Source organism: Orycteropus afer, unplaced genomic scaffold (genome assembly GCF_000298275.1).
Source record: "Orycteropus afer afer isolate SDZICR_OR568_19922 unplaced genomic scaffold, OryAfe1.0 scaffold00044, whole genome shotgun sequence".
In the NCBI taxonomy this organism is placed as follows: Eukaryota; Metazoa; Chordata; class Mammalia; order Tubulidentata; family Orycteropodidae; genus Orycteropus; species Orycteropus afer.
The window spans coordinates 7964530-7980686 of record NW_006921631.1 but is presented as its reverse complement, the minus strand read 5'-3'; the positions used below and the strand labels follow the sequence as shown (position 1 = coordinate 7980686).

The window sequence follows — 16157 nt, the reverse complement described above, 5'->3', positions numbered from 1 at the left end:
CACACCAGAGCCATTCTACACACACTTGGGATGCTCTGCTTTATATTATGTCTTCGTTTTTTTCTGTAGGTTTGAGCTGTTCTAAAGTGAATTGGAAGCCATATTTCTCAGGTACCTCAGCAGAAGATTCCAAACAAAATAAATTGGACAGAAAGGGGGGTGATGATATTACCTCTTCCTAGGCACAATAAAGCTAACACATAGTTCCTACTCCTTTATGCCTTCACAGAAAGCCTGGTGGAGTTTCAGCTGCACTGAGTAGGGGGTAGAAGTACACCATGGTGGTAATGTTTGACAATGCAGAGACTAGAGAGGGATCTGGGAGTGCATTCCAGTCATACTGCTACTTTAATGCATCTGTAACTAGCATCTTAAACCAAAAAATCAAACCAGTTGTCATCAGGTTGACTCCAGTTCATAGTGACCCCACGTGTGTCAGAGTAGAACTGGGCTTCATAGGGCTCTGAAGCAGATCATCAGGTCTTTGTTCCAAGGAGCCTCTTGGTGGTTTGAACAGTCAATTTTCTGGTTAGTAGCCCAGCACTTAACTGTGATACCCAGGGGCTCCTACCAAACCAAACCAAACCCACTGCCATTGAGTCAATTCTGATGCATAGCAACCCATATTGGGTTTCCAAGGCTCTAAATCTTTAGGAAAGTAGATTGCCTCATCTTTCTCCCGCAGAGCAGCTGGTGTGTTTGAACCACTGACTTACTGGTTAGTATCCAAATGTCTTACCCACTATGCCACCAGTAGACATAAAGTGCTACACTATGCTAATGGTATGTTGTTGTTGTTGTTATGTGCCATCGAGTCGGACCCAATTCATAAGGACCCCTCCTTGGGTTTCCAAGGCAGTATCATTACGGAAATAGATTGCCCAACCTTCCTTCTGAGGAGTGGCTGGTGGGTTAGCAGTCACGTGCCTTAGGTACTATGCTGCCAGAGCTCCTTCCTCATGAATAGAAAGCCTACTGGCTACTTATTTTTAGAGGCACTGGCACAGAAACAATACCATAACACTTTTTGCAATCCTGTCTTTCTAGTCTCTTTTTGTCCTTTTCTTCTTATTATGAGGAGACCTGGTGTCACAGTGATTAAGCATTTGGCTGCTAACCTAAAGGTCAGAAGTTCAAACCCACCAGCCATTCCATGGGAAAAAAGCATGCCAGTTGCTTCCGTAAAGACTGTAGCCTTGGAAACCCTATGGGGCTGTTCTCTGTGCAATAGGATTGCTATGAATTGGAATGGACTAGATGTTTTTGGTATTCTTATTATGCAGATGAATGATAAAGACTCTGTAAGAATTTCATCTTGTTGTAGAGGTGCAGGATACATAAAAATACAAAAATACAGTGAAATCAAATGTATCCCAGGTAAGTGTTGAGGGTGTGCTCTCAGAGAAGACTTTCTAAATGGAAGGAGCACCGAGTGGTGGTGGTGGTGGTGGTACTGTTGGAACTGGAACCAGAGAGAAGAAATCAGGATAACACAGCAGTTGTGACAACAATCCTCAAACAAGTTTACACTATCAAATTAATATTTTTTTGAATATTATCAGTGAGAGTAAACAATTCATAGAAGATTATTTTCTTTAATGTGAACCTTTAACTCAATTCAGCCCTGTAGAGTCAACTGGAATTAGAAAATGTTGACAGCATGCTAATTTGTACAAGTGTATCAAACGTACTAAAGCCAAGTGGTGAACAAAGATAAACAAGGAGTCATCTTCATACATAAACCACCACAAAAAAAATTAAACTTAATGCAGAAGAGAGCAAAGTAGACAATGTATTCACTCTTCATGTTTCAGGAATATTCACATTCATTTCTCTGTCACACTGAGGACTTCAGAGTCAAATCTAACTTTTCTGTGGGGACCAGGTTTGCTGGTCCAATAGAGCCTGGTGGAACCACTGAGACTATGACCCCTAGCTGACCTTCAGGTCTGGAATTGAACCCACACCTGTTGTTTCCAGCCAAACAAAATACAGACATATGAGTTAAACATTTACCTCAAGTAGATACACTCCTTGGAGAGAACAATCATGGGAGAATGAAGGGCTGCTTATGCACAGGGAGACAGCTCAAGGGGCAGGAGGGTATGGAGGGATAGACACAGGGAAGAGGTAACTATGGGGAGGAAGTGGTAGGGGAGCTGTTGCATTGTGGTAAACTGTGGTCAATGACATGAGACAAAGTATATGTGAACTGCTGTATGGAAAGTGAATTTGCTCTGTAAATCTTCACCCAAATCACAATTAAAAAAAAAAAATCTGACTTTTCTTCTTACTTAAGGTTAGTTTTAATGTGTTTTATATTTTTCTCTGATTTTTTTTCTTCTGAAAGCCACCCCAGCTTGTTTCATGTACATATCTTCTTTTGTCTATATAAAGATATTTTATCTTTTGCTTTATAATTTTTTTTTCCCGTCATTATCCTGTTTATCTGAGTTCCTTTTTCCCTCTTTGTTTGGTTTCTATTTTTTTGTGTTATAGTCTTTCTTTACATACCTCTGGTACCCATTCATATTTAAGAGTGAAGAGAAAGGTTTATTGAAAATCCTATAGGCATAGGTAGGGCCCATCTTAGGGTGATTTCCACTGTATGGTCATCAGACAGAAATAGAGATTTCTTAGTGGAAAGTTCTAAAATGTCGATGGCACTGAGTCTGGGTTTTTTGGTTTAGTACTGGTCAACTCAACAACTATTTATTTAGGACCCAGAATAGCTATTATGCCATACATTGTGTTTAGAGAACAGTTGAGTAAATTGTTAAAATTTCCGTGGTTAAAGAGGTTATATAGTATATGACACCTATCTTTAAGAGTCATCCACAGGAAACAGAGGGAAAGTGTAGAATGAAGACTTTTATGTATGTTTTAGAGAAGTAGATGTCAATGTAAGATAAAACAAAGAACTTCCTAATGACTAGAATTTTTCAGAAACATAATGTACTACATTGTGAAAAGGGGCTCTTGTGGTACAATGATTAAGAGCCTGGCTGCTAAACAAAAGGTTGGCAATGCGAATCCACTCACCTGGCAACCTGCACCCATACTGCCTAGGAAACCCTACGGGGCAGTTTTACTCTGTCACATGGGGTCGCTAGGAGTTGACCCTATGACACCCAATAGCAATAACACGTTGTGAAGCAGTAACAGCTTCATCATTGCATGTAGTCTGGCAGGGGGAAAAAAACCATGTAGTCCAGACCTTGATAAGTACATGTTTAATGCTGTAAACTGAAATCCTATGTTTGGTAGAAGGTTGGACTAAAACACCTCTCTATTCCTTTCTAAGATAGGAACCTATCATTCTTCCTGAGTTAAAACTGAGAGCCCAAAGCTCAGATATTCTATCACCATCACTTTGTTTTAGATATATGTATTTTTTAAAGCAGAATGATAGAAAGATTAAAAATACAATCACTCATTACCCAAAGCCATTACCCAAATACAATCATTCATAAGATTTGCTGTATTTCTCTTTTTTTGATTTATAGTTTATTTTTTAACATAAAAGTGATATTATAAGCATTTATTGGAGATTATTTTCATTGTCCACTCTAAAAACTTTCTTAATAAAAATTATCTGAAGGGATCAAAAAAGTTTCAACTTGTCATCAGTGAGTTAACAACATTGCTTATTTCCCAAAACCTTGGCTATGTTTTCCCAAGCCAATGCAAATGATATTGCTTAGACAGTCTTTTCAAGTGCCAATTAGTATTAAAATTAACTGCAGACCAATACCGGTAGGTGAGTTGTAAATACCATCAAATTAGACATGGTCCCTTCCCTAAAAGGCTCATGGCGATTTTTTTAATCCAAATTAGAAGAGTCGTGGGAAGGGATCACACATTAACTAATTCAATAAGCTATAAAAGCCCGTACATTGCTGTGCAATGACTGTTTTCAAGAAGACAAAGGGAGCAACATAACTACTTTCACTGAGAAGCTGAAATTAAACTCGGATTTCCTTCTTTCTGAAGGTTGGTCTCTTATCTTTCCCTTATAATATATGTTGGGTTTTTTTGTGTGTGTGTGTGTGTGTTGGGGGGAATTGTGAGGATAATAATTAAAATCTTTTATCTGGTTATAGTTGTATGGTAAAAAATAATGCTCTTACTATTCAACCATGTTAGCAAGTGAAAAAAGAAGAGTTTAGAAATTAATTCAGTCACTTCAATTCAATAGACATTTATTCGGTGTCAGCAATGAGTCTCATATCTTTCTAGGTAGTTATTACTTGGTCAAAATAAGATAGACAGGATAATAAATAATAAAATCATGTGCTAGATGTAATAATAGCGGTCTATACAAGTCACTGCGTGTTCCCTAAGAAGAATGAACGTTAATATGCTTGAGAAGTTCAGGAAAGGTTTTACACAGGAGATAACCAGTAGAAGAGGGAGGACATCCTTGCAGTGGAAACAGCATTTGCAACATAGGGCATTACCAACAAGGCACTGTATATATGGGTTGCTACATGGTCACTACAAGTGAGTCAGCAGAGTAAAAGCACAATTTGCATGTATTTTAACCTTCACAGTTCCAATGTGGTGGATTTAAGTTTGTCTGTACTCCTTTCGATGGAGTTCTTGAGGTCAAACACTTTGTAATATTCTTATTTGTGGCCTCAGCAGCAGGCACAGTACCCAATACATGACTGGGACTCAATAAGAATTTGTTGAATGAACAAATAAATGAATAAATAAATGAATGAACAAATAAATAAAGCTAAGGCTCAAGGATCTTTAGTGACTTACCCAAAGCTAGATTTATCGATACTTTCCTAATAATTTTTGACTTACAAATTTTTCAAATTTCCCAATTATTTCAGTTAGTTGGTTTTCCTAGGTTGTTAAAGGAGAGAGAAAAATAGTAATATGTTGGTTTATTTTGTTTGCATTGGTTTTTCTGAAGCATGTTTAACATTTACTGCATCTTCTTTCTCTGATCTTATTTTTTCTTCAAATTGCTCTAAGATGGTTTCTGCTTCATTTTTTACTGAAACTTCTCTGGAAAAGATCAATGATGACCACTACAATGACAAATCTAATATTCAATCCATTTCAATTCTTACGGTACAAAAGTCACTAGACTACTTTTGCTCTTACTGTTATCTGCTGTCTGGAATGTCACACTCACACATACACCACACACACCACCACTACCACCATCACCACCACCCTTCCTGGTCTCTTACCTAGCTAACTCCTACACACCCTTTTGTTTAAGCTCTTGTGTCCCTTTCTCCAGAAGTTCAGATATTCCTTCCCAGTGCTACTGTGGAACATTATACTATACCACAAAGTATAATGTTATCATTGCACTTATCACATAGCATGGTAATTGCATGCTTGTCTCTCCCTGACTGTACAGAGAACTTTCTGAGAAACTAATTTTACTTTCATTTGTGTTTATACCTATCATAGGCTCTGATAGGTGTAATTATATTCTTCTTTCTCTCTCCCTGAACTATATAGAGAATTTTCTGAGAGAAGAAATTGGTTTTTGTATACTTTTGGTATGTAAGAGTGTCCCTTATATTTACCATAGACCCTGATGAGTAGTCAACATATTGGTGTTTTCATTGTCCATAAGAACCATCAAACTTTAGGACAGGAAACTATAGGTCTTTGCAACAAAGTAGTTTGTGTTTAAATGGAATGGAAGTTGATAAGAGAGCTCTCAGTTTCTGCCAGCCAGCTGCAGCACTATGGCCAAGAAAAGGATTGCTGTGATTGGAGCTGGAATTAGTGGACTGGGAGCCATTAAGTGCTGCTTGGATGAAGACTTGGAACCCATTTGCTTTGAAAGAAATGATGATATTGGAGGTCTCTGGAAATTTCAAGTAAGTTTCCATTTTGTCTGGTTTTAAGTATGTAACTTTTAAAAATGGCTGAAACCATTGGGATGATGGTGTTCTCAAATGGTATACAGCACTCCACATTTTAAGAATTACTTCTTCTTGTTGTTGGGTGCCATTGAGTCAGTTCCAACTTACAGCAGCAGATTATAACTGCCCCATGAAATTTCCCTGGCTGTAATCTTTATAGAAGTAGATCACCATGTCTTTCTCCTGTGGAGCTACTGCGTGGGTTTAAACTGCCAACCTTTTGATTAGCAGCTGAGCTTTGAACTATTGCACCATTAGGGTACTTTCAGAAAAATTACTTAAAGACTATAATACTCTTTCTTACATTACTATTTAAGGAAATATATAAATATCTGTCAATTTCAGGCTTACGCATGAAATTTGTAGGATTCTATTTTGGATAGCTAAGATTCCATATGACCATCAGAAATATTACAATGCACTGGAACTCTTAATTGAAAATTCTTTCAACTGATCAGGTGATATTATGCTCAATATTAGAGATGTCACACATTGTTTCTCTTGATTTAGCATGGTTATAGGTGGATTAAGGAGTTCTGGTAATGTAGTGGTTAAGGCTATTGGCTGCTAACCAAAAGGTTAGTGGTTCAAACCCACCAGCTGCTCCGCAGAAGAAAGATGCTTCTATAAAGATTTACAGCCTTAGAAACCTAATAGAGGTTGCTATGAGTCAGAGTTTGCTTGATGGCAGTGAGTTTGTTTTTTTTATTTCATAGGTGAGTTAGGACTGTCCATTGCTGACTTCTAGCATACAATTTTACATTCTCTTCTGGTCAACCCCACTGACCGGCTTCTCTTCTCTTAACTATCAGCTGAATTTTTTTTTTTTCCTCTCAGCTCTTGGTAGCAAGAGATTTACTGCCTTGAGCGGTTCAAGCTTGGTTTCAAATGTTGAATAGGCTTAAATTCCAAGTGACTCCAACTTATTTTGGTATTTCACTCATCTGTCATTGGAAATGTCCTTGACAGGTGACACTCTGATCAATATTTTCCAGTTCTGATAACCCTACACAGTCACCCTGCTCTGATGAAGGAGTGTTTTTGCTCACCAGTCATGATTGGCATCCTTATGGGTGTGATGGATGGGTTTATTTTCTTATCTTGCTCTTGGCTTTTATTCCCACCTAGACCATGTGTCAAGGGCTGAAATATGAGACCTTTCCAATCCTGTGGAGAGTGGGCTTATTGGCACTGTAACTGACATCACTGTCCCATAAGAGCTCTGATGGTGTAATGGTTAGAGCATTCAGCTGCTAACCAAAACATTAGTGGTTCAAATCTACCATCTACTCCACAGGAGAAAGATGAGGCAGTCTGCTTCTGTAAAAATGAAAATCCTATAGGGAAGTTCTACTCCATTGTATAGGGTTGTTATGAGTCAGTATTGACTCAATGGCAGTGGTTTGGTTTGGTTTTTTGGTCCCATAAAAGCCATTTCCTGGTGCCTTTGGAGTAAACCCATGGCCAAGGAACATTCCTAGCAGCACTCAGATGATCCAACCTTGTGTGGGGTCATGCAAATTTCTCTCTCTTTTTATGTATTGCTTTAATTGTCATTCAATTCTAAATAATCTATAACACTTATTTTGTTTATTTAATTCAAGAATTCATTCATTCATTCATCAAATATTTATTGAGTGTTTGCTATGTGCCAGACACTTTTCTAGATGCCGGAGGATATATTCGTAAATATAACATACAAAATGTCCAAGGGAGTATACATTGTAATGGAGTGTATAATAAATAAATAATATGATCCGTGGTGTGAAATATACTACTGTTGTTATTGTCATTGTTAGGTGCTGCAGAATCAGCTCCAACCCATAGTGATCTATGTACAACAGAACAAAGCACTGCCTGGTCCTACACCAGCCTCACAATCCTTGCTATGCTTGAGCCCATCATTGCAGCCACTGGGTCAATCCATGTCATTGATGGTCTTCGCCTTTTGCACTGACCCTGTACTTTATCAAGCATGATATCTTTCTACAGGGACTGGTCCCTTCTGACAACATAACCAAAGTCGGTGAGACAAAAGTCTGGCTGTTCTCCCTTCTAAGGAGCATTCCAGCTACACTTCCTCTAAGACAGATTTCTTCATTCTTCTGGCAGTCCATGGTATTTTCAGTATTCTTCACCAACACCACAGTTCAAAAGCATCAACTTTTCTTTGGTCTTCCTTATTCATTTTCCAGTTTTTACATGCAAATGAGGTGATTGAAAAAACCATGGCTTGGTTTAGGCACACCTTAGTCTTCAAAGTCTTTTGCAGCAGATTTGCCCAGTGCAATATGACGTTTGATTTCTTGACTGCTGCTTCCATGAGTGTTGATTATGGATCCAAGTAAAATGAAATCCCTGACAACTTCAACCTTTCATGTTAAGTATACCAAAAAGAAACCAAACTCACTGCTGTCAAGTTGGATCCGACTCACAGCGACCTTTCCTTGGTTTTTGGAGGTGGTATCACTACAGAAGAAGATTGCCCAACCTTCCTTCTGAGGAGTGGCTAGTGGGTTTGAACCACCAGCCTTCCAGTTATCAGTCAAATGCCTTAGGCACTACACCACCAGATCTTTTTGTGTTAGAATAGTAGAGAAAAATAAAACAGAAAATGAGTTTGAAGAGTATAATTTAAATAAAGGGTCATAGAAAGCCTCAGTAAAAAGTGATTTTGAAAAACAAATAAGAAAGCAATCCTTGACACTATCTAGGGAAAAGCATTCAATAGAATTTTCAAGTGCAAAGCCCAGAGCATTCCTGGCATGTGAGGGGAAGCACCAAGAGGCCAGTGCAGTCGAATGGTACTGCAGAAATATAAAAGATGGTTGAGGGGTAATGAGAAACATATAGACCATGATAAAGACTTTGACTTGGATGGACATTGAAAGCCATTAGTGGTTTTAAACAGAGTAATAATGTTATTTGACTTATGTTTTAAAAGAACCACCCCAGCCTCTCTGTTGGAATAGATCAAAGTGGGAAAGGGCTGAAAAAATCTGTCCTGTTTGAAAACTACTCAGTAATTACCCAGGTGTGAAATCATGGTAGACTGTACCAGGAGTAGATCAGAAGTATTTTTTCAAATTTCCAAATGCATGAATTAGTTTTTGGGAGGGGAGGAGGGATGTGTTATAGTCTTATATGTGTTGATTTTTTCTATTTTTCCTTGCATTTATATCATATATATGAAAGTTCTGTGGCTGTATTAGTTTCCTAGGGCTGCCATAACTGCTTACCACAAACTAAGTGACTTAAAACAACAGAAATATTTCCTCAAAATTCCGGAGGCTACAGGTCCAAAATCAAGTTGTCATCAGGGTCATGATCTTTCTGAAGGCTCTAGGAGAGGATTCTTCATTGGCTTTTTCTAGCTTCTGATGGATACCAGCAATCCTTGGCATTGCTTGCTTACAGCCAGCTACATCACGCCTATCTCTGCCTCCATTTCTACATGGCCTTCTTCCCTGTGTCTTTCTTTGTGTCTCCTCTCCCCTTCTTAAAAAGACAGCAGTCATATTGGATTAGGTCTCATGCTAATCCACTGTGACCTCATCTTAACTTGAGTACATCTGCAAAAACCCTATTACCAAACAAGGTCACAGTCACAGAGACTTCAACATATCCTTCTTGGAGGACACAATTAAATCAACACTAGTTGCTAAGCTTTTTAAAGTTTCTTGGCTGTTACATGTTCTTGGTGAATTGCTCCGATTATTAATGTGAAACATCTCTTTTCATTACTTTTATTTTCAATTATATTGATTTGGTATTAATATTACTGCACTAGCTTTTTTGTTAGAATTCAATAGCTTATCTTTTTCCATCACTTCATTTCCTAGGATGGTATGTCATTTGTTTTAAGTTTGTCTACATATACCCTGACTTTCTTTTATTATCTGATATGAGAGTTTCTATATATGTATAGTACTAATCTTAAATCTACAGATTGATCATTATTATTTGTGAATACACTTATATAACCACTACTCTGATCAAGATATAGACTATTTCAAACCACGTAAGACTCATTGGAATTCCAGAACAAGAAGATGTGAAAAAAACCATTGAGAAAATTGTGGAAGAGCTGCTAACAGAAAATATCCCCCATATCATGAAAGAAGAAAAGATATTATCCAAGAAGTTCATAGAACCCCACACAAGAGCAATCACAAGAAAAAACACCAAGGCATATTATAATCAAATTCTCCAAAATCAAAGACAAAGAAAAAATTTTGAGAGCTGCCCAGGAAAAAGAAATATTACTTATAATAATCAAACAGTTAAGCTGAGCTCCAATTACTTGGCGGAAACCATGCAGGCAAGAAGACAATGGGATGGCATATATAAAACACTGAAGGAAGAGAACTCCCAACCAAGAATCCTATATCCAGCCAAATTATCCATCAAATATGAGGGTAAAATCAAGGCATTCTCAGACAAACAGAAATTAAGGGATTTTGTAAAAACCAGACCAACCTTACAAGAAATGCTTAAGGAAGTTCTTCCAATAGAGAACCCACAACAGGGATCAACAAAATCAGGATACATGGTATCAACACTAAAACCAAATCAGAAATAGAAACTCAAAATAAAACCATAAAACATTGTACTCTAAAAACCAAGGAATTCAATCAGTACACAACAAAGCAGCTAACCTATCAGAAGGAACAAAACTTATAGGTACAAACTTCCAAATGGAGAGGAAAACAGGACAATGACTTCACAGTACGCACTGTTCTAAAAATGTAGAGACAAGAATATACTCCAAGGTAACCACAGAGAAAAGTAACAATCCCCCTAAGCAAATCCAGAAAGAAGGAAAACATATGGGTTTACTAAGCACAAAACCAACAATAAAGAAGAAAAGGGAGAAAAGCATTGGCCAACAAACTGAACTTAGCACAGAAAAGTATATGGACCAAGGAAACACCAACAACATAACAAAGAAACACAATAGAATGACAACAATCAATTCATATCTATCACTAATTACACTCAGTGTGAATGGACTAAAGGCACCTATCAAGAGAAAGAGAGTAGCAGACTGGATAAGAAAAGAAGACCCGTCAATATGCTGCCTAAAAGAGACACACCTTAAACAAAAAGATAAAAACAAATTAAGAGTTAAGGGATAGAAAAAATATATCAAACCAATGGAAACCAAAAAAGAGCAGGAGTGGCAATATTAATTTCTAACAAAATAGACATTAAGGTGAAAAATATCATAAGAGATAAAGAAGGACAGTATATGATGCTGAAAGGGTCAACTGACAAAGAAGACATTACAATAATAGTTATGCACCCAATGAAAGTGCTCCAAAATACGTGAAGCAAATATTAAATGAATTAAAAGGGACAATAGACAACTCTACAATACTAGTAGGAGACTTTAATGCATCACTTTCAAAGAGGGACAGGTCAAGTAGGAAAAAACTCAACAAAGATATAGAAGAACTCAACAATACAATCAACCAACTCAACCTCATAGACATATACAGACATATACAGAGCACAAAAGCACAATTCACATTCATCTCCAGTGCACATGGATCCTTCTCCAGAACAGACCATATGTTAGGACATAAAACAAGCCTCAATAAATTCAAAAGCATTGAAATAGTGCAAAGCATCTTCTCAGACCACAATGCTATAAAATTAGAAATTAATAATAGGAAGAGCAAGGAAAAAGCATCAAACACATGGAAGCTGAACAACTCACTGCTCAAAAAGTACTGGGTAATAGAACAGATAAAAACTGAAATAAAAAAATTCCTGGAAACAAATGAGAATGAAGATACATCTTACCAAAACTTATGAGATACAGTGAAAGCGGTACTGAGAGGACAGTTTATAGCAATAAATGCATACATCAAAAAAGAGGAAAGAAACAAAATCAACACTGTAACTCATCTACTCCAACAACTAGAAATAGAACAACAAAAGATCCCTACAGTATCTAGAAGCAAGGAAATAACAAAGATCAGAGTAGAAATAAATGAAACAGAAAAAAAAAAAATAGAGAAAACCAACAAAACAAAGAGCTGGTTCTTGGAAAATATTAATGAAATCGATAAACCATTGGCAGATCTAACAAAATAAAAGAAAGAGAAGATCTAAATTACAAGAATTGTAAATGGGAATGGTGTCATCACAACAGAACCAACTGAAATTAAAAAGATACTGACAGAATATTATGAAAAACTGTACTCTAACAGATTTGAGAACCTAGAAGAGATGGACAAGTTTCTAGAATCACAAGACCTACCTAAACTATCTCACTCAGAGATAGAAAACTTGTACAGACCTATAACAAAATAAGAAATTGAACAGGTCATAAAAAAAACATCCCACAAAAAAAAGCCCTGGTCCTGATGGCTTCACTAGAGAATTTTATCAAATATTCAGAGAAGAGTTAACACCTATGCTACGCAAGCTATTCCAGAACACAGAAAAAGATGGAATACTCACAAATTCATTTTATGAAGCAAGGCATAACACTAATACCAAAACCAGGGAAAGACCACTAGAAAGGAAAACTACAGACCAATATCCCTCATAAACATAGATGCAAAAATCTTTAACAAAATCCTAGCCAACAGAATCCAACAACTTATCAAAAAATTAATACACCCGGACCAAGTGGAATTCACACCAGGTTTACAAGGATGGTTCAACATCAGAAAATCAATCAGTGTAATCCACCACATAAACAAAACAACCATATGATTATATCAATCGATGAAGAAAAGACATTCGATAAAATCCAACATCCATTTCTATTCAGAACTCTCAGCAAATAGGGATAGAAGAGAAATTCCTCAACATAATGAAGGTTATATATGCAAAGCCAACAGCCAACATCATTATTAATGGAGAAAGACTCAAGGCATTCCCCTTACGAATGGGAAACAGACAGGGGTGTCCTCTATCACCACTTCTATTTAATATTGTATTGGAAGTCCTAGCCAGGGCAATAAGGCAAGAAAGAGAAATAAAAAGCATACAAATTGGCAAAGAGGAACTAAAACTATCTCTATTTGCGGATGATATGATCCTGTACATAGAAAACCCAAGGGACTCAATTCAAAAAACTACTGGAACTAATAGAGAGGTTAAGCAAAGTGGCAGGATACAAGGTCAACATACAAAAATCAGTTAGATTCCTCTTCACCAGCAAAGAGTCCTCTGATAAAGAAATAAGGGAAACAATACCATTTACTATAGCTACTAAACAGATAATATATCTAGGAATAAACCTCAGCAGAGACACAAAAGACCTATACAAAGAAAACTATAAAACACTGCTACAAGAGACAACAAGGGCACTACATAAATGGAAGAACCTACCTTGTTCATGGATAGGTAGACTAAATATTGTGAAAATGTCAATGCTACCTAAAACAATCTACACATTTAACACAATCCCTAACCAGATTTCAACAAATTTTTTAAGGACATGGGAAAACTAATTACTAATTTCATGTGGAAAGGAATGAGACCTGGGATAAGCAGAGCACTTCTCAAGAAGGAAAACAAAGTGGGAGGTCTCACACTCCCAGATCTTAAGAACTACTATACAGCCACAGTAGTCAAAACACCATGGTATTGGTACAATGATAGACAGATAGACCAATGGAACTGAATTGAAAGTCCAGATATAGACCCATCCATCTGTGGACAACTGATCTTTGACAAAGGTCCAAAACCCATTAAATGGGGAAGAGATAGCCTCTTTTACAAGTGGTACTGGCAAAACTGGATATCCACCAGTAGAAAAATTAAACAAGACCCATAGCTCACCCTATACACAAAAACAAATTCAAGCTGGTTCAAAGACTTAAATGTAAAACCCAAAACTAAAAAATTCATCAAAGATAAAATAGGGGCAAATCTGGGAGCCCTAATTTACAGCATAAATAGACTGTCAAGCACAACCCAGAATGTACAGGAGATAGAAGAGAAGCTAGATGACTGGGACCTTTTAAAAATTAAAATCTTATGTGCATCAGAAGACTTCATCAAAAGGGTAAAAAGAGAACCTACAAATTGGGAGAAAATATTTGCCTATGACATATCTGATAAAGGACTTATCTCCAAAATCTATAGAAAACTTCAACACCTCAACACCAAAAAGACAAATAACCCAATTCACAAATGGGCAAAAGACTTGAACAGACACTTCACCAAAGAAGATATACAGGCAGCCAACAAACACATGAGAAATTGCTCACGATCATTAAGCATTGTTGTTGTTGTTATGTGCCGTGGAGTCAGAGCCGACTCATAGTGACCCCTCCTTGGGTTTCCGAGGCAGTATCACTACGGAAATAGATTGCCCATCTTCCTTCTGAGGAGTGGCTGGTGGGTTTGAACTGCCAGTCTTCTGGTTAGCAGTCAAGTGCCTTAGACACTATGATACCAGAGCTCCCAATTAAGCATTGTTGTTGTTGTTGTTGTTGTTGTTGTCGTTATGTGCCGTCGAGTCGGCCGCGACTCATAGCGACCCCTCCTTGGGTTTCCGAGGCAGTATCACTACGGAAGTAGATTGCCCCATCTTCCTTCCAAGCAGTGGCTGGTGGGTTTGAACCGCCAGCCTGCTGTTTAGCAGTCAAGTGCCTTAGGCACTATGCTACCAGGGCTCCCGGAGGACATTATGCTGAATGAAATAAGTCAATCACAGAAAGAAAAGTACTGTATGAGCCCATTACTGTAAAAAGACAAAGGGTTTGCTTGAGGAAGGGAACCCACTTAGTAGGTTATCGGGATGGGGAGGGAAGAGGAGGGATTAATTTCGGGCTAGTTGGGGCCCACATGCTGATGTGGGTAGGGGGAGGTATATGCGGGAAGGATCTGTGACCATCATGATTACATTAGGAAATGGAGGACACCAAATTGTGCACATAGAGATAGATGACAGATGCTAATACCAATCAATGTGTCCACAGTATTGCATTGCCATTAACACCAAACACTAGGCTACAGATACATACATAAACACTTGAGAGGATCAGATTGGGGTCAGTGAACAGGAGTAAACTCTAGACCAAGAATAGATTCAGCTGGGGCTAATCTTGCACAGACACCAATGATACAAAATACCTGCATTCCTTAACAGAAACAATAGAGGAGAGACACAGAGTAATCTCTCACAGACAACCAGACACTCTGGGAGAGAGATCCAATAGATCTACTGTCTCAGGACCATAGTACAGGGGACACCAGACTCAATTGGAACTATAAAATACATAAAAGCCTAGCTCTGCATCCTACATTGGTGAGTAGCGACTGGGGTCTTAAAAGCTTTCAAGAGGCCTTCTAGGATGCACCTAATGGTCTCCTAGTGTCGGAAGCAAAGAAGAACGCAAAAAAAAAAGGGGGGGGGCATTTGAAAGCAATCAGCCAAAGGACACAATGGCCCTTGAGACCAGAAGAACTAGATGGTGCCTGGCTACCAGTGCCAACCACTCAAGAAAGGATCAAATCTGGAGATCCTGGATAGAGTGGGAGGGAAAACGTGGAACCAACTCAAAAAAACTCAATGACCAGAATTACTGGCCAGATGAAGTCTCGTGAGACCCCCAATACTATGCCTGGAATACGTTCTGTGCCTGGCGTGAAGCGCACCCCCAGGGGCTGGCTCTCAGGCCAATAGTTAACAAGATGTACATGCAAACCACTCAATCCAGGATGATGCACCCACATACTCTATGGTAATACATCTCTTAGAGCAATAAACCACAGGGCACCAGAGGACCAACATTCAAATTGAGGAAATGCAGGACAGACAAGAGCATATGAATATGAGGGGCACAGGGGGAGGGTTACAGGGTAGGGAGGGGAGGAGACTGGGTTAGGGTTGAACATGGTGAATGGGGAGTGAAACTGAATGTTCACATAGTGTTCAATGTAAAACAAGCTCTTAAATATATATAGAATATTTCCAGAACTTTAGAAGGTTCCTGTCAATGCCCAGTTACCCCTAGAAGTAACCACTGTTTTGATTTCTACCACCCTTCATTAACTTTGCTAGTACTTGGAATCATTCTGTTATACTTTTTGCGTGTTGAGTCTTTCACTTGTCATCTGTGTACTGAAATTCATCCAAATTGTGTGTGTGGGAACAGTTAATTTTTAAATATTTCTTTGTTATATACACGCGTGTGTATATACTGTAGTATTGCAGTATATGAATATACTGCAATTTATTAATCTATTCATCTGTTAATGATTACTTGGGTTATTTTCACTATG

At 38.0% G+C, this 16157-nt stretch overlaps 1 protein-coding gene across 1 annotated transcript in view; it reads left to right on the top strand.

Annotated features, from left to right (window-relative positions):
• The first annotated feature begins 5723 nt into the window (after positions 1-5723).
• LOC103194406 (flavin-containing monooxygenase 5-like) overlaps positions 5724-16157 on the top strand; it is a 35218-nt gene continuing 24784 nt past the window's right edge. Inside the window, exon 1 of the mRNA XM_007937792.1 lies at positions 5724-5858. Coding sequence (XP_007935983.1) covers positions 5724-5858 — 135 coding nt within the window. The remainder of the gene's footprint in view (positions 5859-16157) is intronic.